This window comes from Phalacrocorax aristotelis, chromosome 2, assembly GCF_949628215.1.
Source record: "Phalacrocorax aristotelis chromosome 2, bGulAri2.1, whole genome shotgun sequence".
Taxonomy (NCBI): domain Eukaryota; kingdom Metazoa; phylum Chordata; class Aves; order Suliformes; family Phalacrocoracidae; genus Phalacrocorax; species Phalacrocorax aristotelis.
This window is the reverse complement of record NC_134277.1, coordinates 97,696,673-97,708,741: the sequence shown is the minus strand read 5'-3', so window position 1 is coordinate 97,708,741 and position 12,069 is coordinate 97,696,673. Positions and strand designations below refer to the sequence as shown.

General features: G+C 38.2%; 1 protein-coding gene across 1 annotated transcript in view; it reads left to right on the top strand.

Moving 5' to 3' along the window:
- LPCAT1 (lysophosphatidylcholine acyltransferase 1) overlaps positions 1-11,089 on the top strand; it is a 61,024-nt gene extending 49,935 nt beyond the window's left edge. Inside the window, exons 11-14 of the mRNA XM_075084458.1 lie at positions 2,230-2,383; positions 3,288-3,386; positions 4,896-5,034; positions 10,186-11,089. Coding sequence (XP_074940559.1) covers positions 2,230-2,383; positions 3,288-3,386; positions 4,896-5,034; positions 10,186-10,370 — 577 coding nt within the window. The 3' untranslated portion in view covers positions 10,371-11,089. The remainder of the gene's footprint in view (positions 1-2,229; positions 2,384-3,287; positions 3,387-4,895; positions 5,035-10,185) is intronic.
- The last annotated feature ends 980 nt before the right edge of the window (positions 11,090-12,069 follow it).

Here is a 12,069-nt window from a genome sequence, read left to right as displayed (position 1 = left end):
AGTAATGATTTTAAAGGAATTGAGACGTTCAAACCATTTCACATTGGTTCAGAACCTATTGTGGGATTTGGAACACTTGGCTTCAAAAGACTTCAGCATAGTAGGTCATGATCATCCACACATCAGTTACTTTCTGATTCTGAAAGGACTAGAGTGAAGTGAGCACACCTTGGATTGCCAGAAGTACAATGCAGTCGTACTCAAGCTGAAGCAGTAAGTTTGCCTCACTGATCCACGTACTCTTTTTGACATTGGCTCACTGACATCTCTTTGTATATTTACAAAACCCAAACCACAAGATGCCTGTAAGATTCGTGGTAGGTCATGCTACTTTCTGTACAAGGTTTTGCCTTCAAACTTTTTAGCTTTTCGTACTTAATCAACTGGTGAAGAGGAGATCTTACAAGTCTCAAATACTACTCACCAAACAAGTACTCCCTAAGTTCTAGAAGGTGAATTTTGAGTTGATTCACTGCAAATCAAATCTCTCTGATTTAGAGACAGATGTTAGACTGCGTATTCTGTGTCAGTAGCAGCTTATCTCAAGGGAGGAGTCGGATGCCAGCTGTCCTTATCCCACAGTTAAAATCCATTTCGGCTTCTGCAGTGGGGATGTATTATCTGTGGACACCTCTTACATGTAATCTTGCATGTGAGAAGCTGAGTTCTGTGTGTGTCTTAAATCCTCCATGGATTCCTTCATCATTGTTCTTGATACTTTTCTACTTGATGGAAAGCAAATGTTTGCAGGGGAGTGTTTTGCTGCTCTTTCTATACTGTCTAGGACCAAAACAAGATGGGTGCTTTAATGCCAGGATGGAGAACATATGTTCTGTAGGGACCATGGGTTTCTAGAATAATTCTTGCATGTTCAGGTGTCATAATTCAGAAATACAGGGCTTGGTGGTGTTTAGTTAGTACACTTTCAGTAAGTCAGTTTGGGTGACGCCAGACAGCATAGTAGTTGTATTTTCACTAAAAGCAGTGATTTTTAGAAAGGCTCATTTTGGCAAGCGATCAAGGTCTGGAGCTGATGTATCAGATAATCTTCCTATTAGAAATGCTCTTATCTTTTTTCAGTCGCTCCTGAGAATGCTGATATTAAGTATTTTATTCACTCTTGTCACTGAGTGGAAGCTGCTGAGGCATCCCAGCTGCAGTCTGGCAACAACCCTGGTGTGAGCTTGTGAGCTCTGTAAATAAGTGCTTTTCCTTGCCTGCAGCAGCAAACAGCAAGACAGGCAACTGCAGAAGGATATTGTAGAAGACTTTATTGGCTTCTTTTGTCTTCAGACTAGAAAGCTTGGATGCCTGCGTGAGACTAAATCAGTTCAGAAGGAACCTACTGATCAAGATTTGGTTGATGTTGTTGTATTAGGGAGGGAATTTACTTTTCCTCACATACTCGCAGCACCATTTATTATATTCATAGTAAGACTTTTTTTTTTTGCAAAGCAAAAACAGGAAGCTTGACTTGGGGTGGGGGGACACACCAAAAAAAAAACCCCAAAAACCCCCACCCACAACAGAACAAAAAGCAAACCCAAACCAACAACCATGCAGTAGATATCTGCATAAATACAAGGCTGTTCATTCATCAGTCAAAATCTGGTTTTGCAATCAGAAGGACTGAGGGAATTTCTGTAGTTGTATTAACAGTATAACTTTGGGTAACCTCATAATGGTATCCAACTCCAGACTGAATGTGAAAAATGAGGACTGACTAACAGGATTAACAGTATAATCGCTATTATGTAATCCCTGATTTCTTCTAGGCAAGATGCATCAGGTCTTTCCTGTTCAGTGACATTAGTAAATTTGGAAACGTAATTGGTTTATGTTACTGTCCTCCAATACAGCCATATTCAGGTGACCTAAATCCCACCTAGTTCTCCATGCCTGGTATCTATTAGCTAGTTCCAGACTGTTTTTTCTGGTTCATATTGAACTGCGTACACATACAGTTTATAATCAAGGTAGAATAAAGGACACAAGTTTATGGTCAGGGCTCCTATCCCTTGCAGTAATTTCTAATACAGTTCAAGAGCTAACAGGAGCCTTAAAATTACAGAAATATATTATTTTATAATGAAGTTGCTTAGTAATTCTGATTCCATATTTTGTAATGTTTTACACCATTATCATCCATTGCTTCATTTGTTATATTGAAATCTGTATTCTTAAAACTGGGTTTATTTTTAAAATGTGCAAAAATAATATGCTTTCTAGGCTGAAGCCAGAAACACTGGAAGATGATCTTGATAAATATGCTGCAAGTGCCATGAAAATGAATAAAGAAAAGGTTGATCTTAAAGAATTTTCAGCATACTTGGAATTTCCAGTTTCTCACACATTAGAAAATATGTTTGCACTTTTTGATGAGGTAAGAAAGAACATAATGTTTAAAAATTGTATTACTTTTGGTAAACTCTGCTTTAGCCTAATTCTGTTCCCGTTGAATCCACTGAGCTCTGATTCAGGCCAGTGCTGAGTGCTTTTGACCACTCCACCACAGTATTTGCCTACTGCATTTGGCTTTCAGTAAGGTAAGAGCACCTATCATCAATTAAATAAAGTATTCCTTCAGGTAGAAGTCAAAAGGAGTATCAGCTGGACAAAAGTGATTTTCTTTCTAGATGCAAAATATGAAGAGGAGAAAGATGGGTTCAGGCTAAACCTCTGCTGCTGCTTGTTGCAACTGAATACAATGCCTATTAGCTGATATTTCATTCACTTTGTAAATAAATCACTTGTTCTTCTAGGATGCCTGAAACCTGAAGGACCTGGGAACGTGGCACATGAGCCAGTTTTTCATTCCTCTGGCAACCAGTCAGAATGGGGAAATGACTATTATCTTTGTCTGGATGAGGTGCGGTTTGGACCAGGAGGTGGATAGGTCCACAGTGTTCTCTCTTAGACCAGAGAGCAGATGTTATGTATTCAGGGTTTAAATTAGGCTACCTTGCCCTCTGGTTCTCGAATTTTAATTTCAACCCAGTAATTCAGATGGTTTAATGTAAAAATCATAGGCAAATGAAGGGTGACCGTAGCAGCACTGTCTTCCAAGAGCCTTTGAATTATGACTTCTGACTGAGATTCTGAGAAGGGCCTGCAGAGCTTTGATGACCCGGGTTCTTGCCCTGACGTAACTCCATTTCAGTGAGACTTTTTTTGGATTGGCATACGTAGTAATATTTCTGAATATTCTGCACCTCTAGCCACTGTTAGCTATTTATGAAAGTTCTCAGACAAATTGCAGTGTTTTGAGGTGAGGTTTTCCTTCACAGAATGAAGATGGCATAATTGACATTCGGGAATTTGTCATTGCTCTGTCAGTTGTCTGTAAGCCATCCAAAACTCTGGAAACAATTCAGTTGGCATTTCAGGTAAGCAACCTTTTCCTCTGTGTCATTTACTTATTTTTAGAAATTAATACTGCCACTAGACTTAACAGAAGCTTATTTCACGTGCCCTTTTAATGCTTAATTAAATTTTAAAATAACATTAATGGAAAGTTAGATTAAGAGGTCGTGTTCAGAGGGAATGCACTGCAAATTTAAATTGTGTAAAATTATGGAAGTTTGCAGTTTGAAATTGTTCTCTGTGGAACTCTGCTAGAATCATTTTCAGCACGTTGAGTCTCAAACCTGAAGTCCTTTGTACTGATTTAACTAAAGGCTAGTGAGTTGTGCTTACTACTTTCATAATGTTTCAATCAAAACTTATTTTTCAAGTTAATACAATATTTTAAAACTTCCCTACATGTTAATAGAGATTAATTTTTTTTTACCCACTTTTATCTTCTTGGTAAGATTTTTCTTCCCTCCTAGTCTTACCACGTTTCTGTGTTGGTCCTGCAGTCTCTGCCCAGACTTTATGCTTCCCAGAAGCGCTCCTGATATTGTTCTAGCCTCAGTGGTTTGTTGTAGGATCAGCATAGATGGTTAATACAGGCTGTTTTGGAAAGTAACAGCAGCAATACTTAATGTTTGCTATTCCAGTGGGTTTATGTGACACCTTGTTTTATTACTTTTAAATTAATTTCTTTCAATAGTACTGTTTCAACATGCAAACTGCTGCATCCTGCCTTATCTTCCCCCTTTGCCTTGAACTCACATGGTCTTCAGAGTTGCTGAAATGGAAGAGTGCTAACTCTTGATGCTGTCTTCAGTAGTGAATGCATGGAGCTGAGAACATTCAATGGCATGTTAATACATGGCAGCCTTATTTTCTGAGAAGTTGTTTTCAGGTTCTTCAGCATACCTGTATTATTCTCCTAACTATGTTCCTAAAGAAATGAGGCTCCTGTGATTGTTCAGTGTTCACATCTATAGTTCTTACCCTTTGGCCAGTATCAAACATATTTGACAAAGGAGGAAGGAACAATGTTTAGTTCCAACAAATACTGGGGGAAATCTGCCTCTAATAGCTGCTGTTACTGCTGCTTCTGAGGGAAAAGTAGAAAGGTGCCTGCCCTTACTTATTCCATTTGATCTATATAATGGCATAGAGAAATGGTCAGGTGCTGTTTGGTCAGCTCTGTGTTTTCATACTAAATGAACAAGCTCAAAGTAAACTTGAAGGTGGCATCTTAGTGTTAAACAGTCTTGTCTCTGAATACCACTGAAATTCCAGTGGTTAGGCATGTAAACATAGGGGTATTTTTTTTTCCAAATATATCAAGCTTTATTTTGAAAGCATACACAGGTGAACTGGTAATCAATGCTATCTTTTACCCAGAGTAACCAGAAATCCATAGTAGATCACATCAATCTGAGAGCAACTTAGAATTTCCAATGCAAAACTGAAGTTTTGCATAATGTCTTAGTGTGGTGCTGTTTATAGGAGTTAACATTCAGCTTTGCAATGATTTCTCTTGCTGCCTTGATTCATAGCTGTACCAGTCAGAAAATGGAACTATAACAGAAGTGGATTTAGCTCATATTCTGAAGACTGCCATGGGTGTGTCACAAATTAATGTTACGCATCTTTTTAGAGCTGTAGATGAAGAAGAAAAAGGAGAGATTACATATGGTAAGTATTCTAAGTGGATCTGAAATGTCATAAAATGTCCAAGTTGTCTGAACTTGTGTTGATTACCAAACCAGGTATATTCTTCTTAAATGTCACCTTTTTAGTTGTTAACTTTAATAATAAAAGCACTGCGGACAAAGTAAATTTTTTTTTTTAATATTTGTTTCACCTGTAATTTCAAATATGTTTACATGTTTTCAGCGTTTTCTCCTTTTCATGTCAAGTCAGGCAATACTTGGATTAGCTCTTCTAGCATATTCTGTTCTGTGACTTCTGTGTATGTGAATATGTATTTTTAAGAAATCTTTCTTAGTTCTGTCCTGTTATTTTGTCTCTTGTATCTGTTCCCCACTATTTCTGCCCTCCCGAAGTATAGGGGGATATAAGACTTCTATAATAATTTCTCAGCCTGTCTGAAAATAAGTCACAAGTGTGGGAGGGGGAAATGAGGGAGTATTAACCAGGCTGCTCAATATGTAGCCTGTAATGCAGGTGACATGGAGGCGAGAAAGTTGCATTTGAAAAATTGAGATCTGGGTGAATAGATTATGCTGGGAATCAAAGTACTTGTGCGTTACCCCAGATTCTTCATGTTTTATGCAGTAAGGCCCTAAATTTAGTTCTATCATTTAAATATGAGCTGAGTTGTTGATAGCCAACATATCACGTATCTCCAGTAGAAGTGCTTATGACATGCCCTGTTTTAGTGGTTTTCCTTCAGGATAATGAGTATGTATTTCATTTGTAAAAAATCTTACAAGTTAAGACATAGGTGTTAGTAAATTGCAGTTTCTACACTAGTAATCCCCGTGTTTCAGTCATACAATATATATGTAAAGCTTCAACTACAGAACTATTTTAGTTATTGGAATGAGAATCGTTGCCACTGCTCTCCCCTTTTCCTGACTGTTACGTCTTTCCTTCTTCATTCCTGCTGTACTACGCCTTTCCTTTCTGTACCTCTCGTCTGTCATGGCCTAGCATTTCCATGTCCATTCTATGTTACTGCCTATCTCTCTTGCTCCTTGTTGTTTCCCAACTCATTTGGGTGGTGTCCCAGTTCTTCTTCCCCTTCCCACACCCTCCATCACCAGCTTCAAAAATACCAGCACAGAATCTAAGCTGGTAAGCCTAGCAGAACTCCAATTTTGGCACACTTTATTGTTTGAGAATAGGTAAATTTGAAATTGTGTACAAGTGAACTCAGACCAGTTTATATGAGTTACCAAAGAATTTGTATTGTAATATCTATCTTTAATAGTACTTAGTTGCATTGAAATCTGCACTTTACCCCTGGGTGGTTGTGGTGTGTTCCTATCACAAGGAAATCTGGACCACTGGGCCCCAGCAGTGGCCACTGAAGTGCTTAGCTCTCATTTTCACTATTCTATTTCCTGCAGTCAAGTTTAGTCTTTTGTAAGGCTATGCAAAGTAGGATGATGTTTACATCCCTTCTTTGAAACTTTTCTTGAATCTTCTTCTGAGAGAAGTGCTCAATTTATATTATAAACATTGCACTGAGATTTTAATGTGTCTGAAAGCTTAATAGTAAGAATAAATGTCCAATTTATTGTGGTAGAGAATTAGAAGATAAGCTTTTGGTATTGCATTTCTATCTTGAAAGTTCTTGCCATAAATATTCAATCTCTTGCTTTTCCTGAGAATATGTGCAACCTTCCACACACTTAATTTGTTGCACTTAAATACTGAGAAAGGTGAGGTGGAAAATTTGCAAACTACACCTTTTCTGAAGGCATTGTCTGGACAAGTTCCGAGAAATCAAAACTTTGTATCTGGCAGAAGAGTACTGACTTTACTTTGGATACACACAGCAGAGGGGTCTGCTCAAAAGCTCCTTCTTTCTAGGGTGCTAGAATGTGAAGCAGGAATATTAAGTCTTCAGTTTTACTTGTAAGAACAAAAAAATAAAGTATCCGAAGTATCAAACCTGAAGTGCTGCATGTATAGCAGAGTCCTTGAAGCCCGTGATCTCATCCCAAAGGAAAAGCTCAGGTTGCAGGTAATCAGCACAAACAATAGCAAAATTGAGATTTTTATAATTACATTGATAATGTTGGATCTGAATTGTTAGAAGTCTGGATTTTAGTTGCATGTTTGAAAACATACTAGTTGCCAAAGATTCGTGTATTGTTTCGGTTCTCTTAAGCAGTATGCTGTTGGTGTAACTGTTTAGGTGCACCTTGATTCCAAAGCTCATCCTTTGACCATAGAGAGAGGCAAGATTTCTCAGTCTTAAGACACAATTCTGGAGAGTTTGAATAGGTTCTGTAGGTGGGCATTGCAAATTCTAGGGAACTGTCCACCTGCTCTTGATACACAAGTGATGAATTTGAAAGTGTTCTGAAGACTCTGCCTTGCTTGCTGGTAACAAGAAGAAAGGGGATTGGAAGTATTGTGATTATCCATATGGATGAACATTCAGAGAAGGAAGAATTATTTGTTCTTTAAAAATGTAGTATCCTTACCTGTATTAACTACAGGATTATCCTATTAAGTTCCTGTACACTAAAGTAACTTGTAGCTGAGGGGGAACAAAAATGGAGCTTCATGAACTCACGGCTTCCATCAGGAGCATCAAGTAGAGGGGAGGGTATTGCAAAGGCAGGAGAAAAACCTCGAAGTTCTTGTACATATGCATATTTAATGCAATAGTATAGACAGCAGTCCTGAATAACTCCACTTTGGGTTCCTTCCTTCTTTGGTCTCTTTCCTTTTAGTAGGGGTAGGAGGCAAAATTACTTTTTTTCCCAAGTAAATGACTACGGTGATCTTCTTCAGTCTAATGCTTCACAGTTGCTTTAAGCTTGAGCTCCAGGATGAGACCTGTGATTAGAAGTAATACTGGAATAGCTCATTCTTCCTACATCACCTTGTCTCACATTTCTGATGAGGCAAATAGGATCCCAAGCACTTTTCTTTGGGCTTTGCTGTTTACAACTTTGATAAATATTCCTTAATATCTTCAGGACTTGTTTCACCAAGACCCAAAATGTCTGCTTACTCAGATCTATCAGAAACATTATCCTGTTCAATTCAGTCCTCCCTGGAATGTGGGGTTTTTAATTTGGATCCAGTGCTGATAAAACATTGAGGGATGGATCCTGGTAACGTTGTCGGGATGCTGAGCTGGATATAGACTGTCGTACTTGTGTGAACAACTGCTTCAAGGGATTTTCTGAACTTATTTTCTGAAAAGATACAGTAGATTTTTGAAGAATTACTTACAATGGCATCTACAGTAAATATTCTTGTTTCTCATGCAGAAAGTATTATGCTCAATGTGATTGTAAGAGCATCTTTGGTACTGTTAGTAGAAATTTTTTGACTTGTCTTACCTTAGTTGGGCTAACTATCGCGATGACCTTTCCCAAAAAAAGCCTATTTTTTCATGATCACTAATATGATGCACACATGTGTTGTTTAAAGCATCCATGTGAAAAAAGGGAATGCTTTCATGTTCCTGCTGCAGGCCAGAGCCAGTTAAGGCGGATAGCCGATTGCTCTCTCCTTGTTAGCTGCAGAAAGATTATGGGTTCACTGAATGTGCTTAACTGTTTTGATTCTGATGAATCAGTTTGCACTCAGGTGTTTCTAATGTATTATTGCAGCTACTAGCACTGTTAAATATTTTAAATATAAAATAATGTTTTATGTTTCCTTGTTGAAAAAGGTGAGACACATCACGTTCTATGCTATGAGATTATTAAGAGTTGAACTTGCATTAAATATTATCAACAGAAAAATTTTTGCTGTATGCATTTTCAGTGTTTAAGATTTTCCCCCTGTTCCAAAGGCTTTATCATTTACATGATCAATCAGCCTGTTATACCTACAGGTTTTTCAGCATAGATGATAGTGTTGGTTTTCATGGCCTGAACATTATCAGCTTTGGACGCTACAGGGTCCAAAATACTTTAGATTCATATAGGCTGCAGATAAAGGATACCCACTTCTTTGTTTGTGGAAGGATGAAGTTACGTTTACTGTATTGTCCCCACCTATCCCTTTGCAACAGTTCAGAGGCAGGGTTGACCTACAACTTCAGTGCCCCTGTGAGCCAAGCGCCATTCCCTTGCCCTTTGCAATGTTGAGAAAAACACACTGTCTCAAACAGAAGAGGGTGGTGGAGCAGAAAAGCTGTGGTAGTTCCCTTTTTCCACACCAGCCCAGTTGTACCGGGAGGAACTGGGCTTCGCTCCTCTGAAAGGCTACTTCAGCTGTCATCTGCGCTGCTCCCAGGGGACTCACAGCATCACCTGGTGATGAGCTCCTCTGGCTTAGCACAGTGAATTTGAGTGGGCTGTGTGCGATACACTGTAGGTGACTGAGTTAGTGGTAATGTTCACATCCAGCCTCTTCCAGCGTCAGTTAACATAAGAATAGCTTCTTATGACTTGGATCCTGTACAGTATCTTGTATTCAAGCCATGTCTGAATAAACAGTCATATGGGCAAATTGTGACAAGGCTTCAATGCGTGATTTTTCACACAAAATGTAACTGCTCTCCCAAGAACTAATCTTGCACTTTTTATTGTCTTATTAGTATCCATCATTAAAATAATTTTTTTCATAATGTGTTATAAATTAATTACCTTATCACAATGTTGTTATCTAAAATATTAGGAATTTTGAAATGCTGAAATCTTTTAAGTGGAAGGCAGCAATAACAGGTGCTGTTAGGTTGAAGAGAATTATGAGAGCAAAGCTTTAAAGGGCATGTTTGCAAGAGACTTCCCAGGTTTTAAGAAGTGACTACTCTTGCTGCTCCTTGTTTCTCAGCTGGGGGAACCTCTGCCCTTCCCCCAGTAAACAGTGAGATGCTATGTCAGGGCCTGTGGTGCTCCTCATGCATTTTAATGAAAATCTGACCTGTTTACCCCTTCACAGTACAAGCTAAGCTCTGGTCTGAAGTGTTCTAAGAGGTCTTAGATAACTCTTTGTGGTATCTTGGCTCTGGGGATGTGGTAAACTTCTGCTGAGAAGCTAAAACAAGCTGTGGGGCTAGCGTTATGTAAACTGCTGCTATTTTTCTCCATAGTGATCATGTGATTATATATGTGTAAGTATTCAAATTTAGCGTCCTTCTGTTTTAAAGAGCTGATTCTGTGTAACGACAATTTTTTTTTTTAGATGACTTCTACAGATTTGCTGAATTGCACCCACACTTTGCAGAAGACTATCTCTATGCTGATCAGATGGGAGCTGAGACTGGCTTGGAGACTTCATCTCTTTCTGCTCCTAATGGTATCTGTACTGACTTCAGCCCTGAAAACGCTGAAGATAAAAACAAGCCCCTGCAGAAGAAACTGAATTAACACTAAACTCTTACCTTCCTCTCCTGGTGAGAGGATTGTCTTTTCTTGGGATTTTCATAAGTCACTCCAATTATACAGCAAATACCAGTTTTCTGTGTGAAAGTTCTTCTACCTTAATACTGTTCTTTGAATCAATCATATGTGCTATATTTAACATGTTCCAGGTTACTTTGGGGAAGGCGTGTTTATTTTTTTTTTTCAAAAAGGTCTTTGAAAGGCAAAAATGTGAATGTGCTTCATTATTAATGTTCATATTTAAAAGGAAGCGGCACACTTATTTATATTCCATTGGCTAGTTTCATGTACAAAGTGTCGCACAAACTGTGCATGTGTAAAGAAACTGTAGCTACTCTGGTGTTAAGTGCACTTTGGTGATTAGTGTTTTCCCTAGTTATGGGGATGTTTATTTGGGGCCAAACTTTGCTGTCCATATTTGCATAGTCAGTCTTGTTGATTTCAGTGGGATAATTCTCGTGAGCAAGGCAAGCACGTTTTGGCCCTTTGTTTTGGTTTCAGTGAACAGTTTGGAAACAACAGTAATGCAAAAACTTGCTAAGGATTACTTTTTATCTTTATCGTTGAATGACAAAATTGTTTCTCTTTCAGTCTATTCCATGGTAGAATGAAAAGGAAAGGCTCCTTTTCCCTCACCCCAACACTTTTTTACTGTAATCTTCTGGATGCAATTAAACATGAATTTTTTCCGAACTGACATGCCACATACTGTTTGCAAATACGTGACAAAACTGTTTGTGCTTTTTCTTTTATAATCGATTCAAATCATGTCCACCACATTTAAATCGGAGACGTTTACACAATTGTATTTAATCTAGATTTATCAGGAATCAGAGGTTACTTTTGTAGCAAGCCTGTATATACAGATAACTTAGCATGGAACACGCTATGAAAACTTTGTTGTATCAGCATGAGTTTGAAAAGGTTGTGGTTAGTTCAGAGGCCAAGCCCGCAACAAGCTGCAGAACATCCTGAAAAAATGCTAGTTAAATCTCTATAGCAACATTACATATACTGCATATAATGTATATGAAGCTTAAAATAGTTTAGAGCTGTTTAAAAAAAAGAAGGCAACTTAAACTACTTGTATTAGTAATGTTTCTTATCTTTCCTTTTGTAAAGCCATATGCCTTAATTACCAAAGGAGGTCTCAGAGAAAAATTTGAATTATTTTAAAACCACAGAGCTTCACTGATCAGGAAATGTGACAAAAGCCTCAAGGAGGAGGAAGGAGGACTCTGTCACAAAATAACTGTGATGGCAACTCTAGTTCCATACAAACAAAGAAAAAACTTTCTGATCATTTCTGTGACTAATTTTGTAGGGCTGTGCTAAAATATGATGGTTTTGTGTTTGGAAAACTGCTGTTGAGATTTGAATGTTCCACATGTTAGAGTAATCTAAAACTAGATTTGAAAGGGAGGAATTTTAGCAGAAGGAAATCTGTTTGTACCAAATGCTTTTATTATTTTTTAAATAACAATAACAGGAGGTGTGTTCAAGCTCATTAGGGCATTGGAATATGTCCTTGGAAATCCCTAACTGAAAGTGGCAAGTCTCCAAACTGGCGAGGGGGGAGGGAGAGTAAGAAATTATGCTTTCTGTGCGGTATGTGGAAGTAGGTCTTCATATGGAGGTAATAAATATTTGGTTTATCTAGGTAACGCTTGTCAAGCTGACAGGG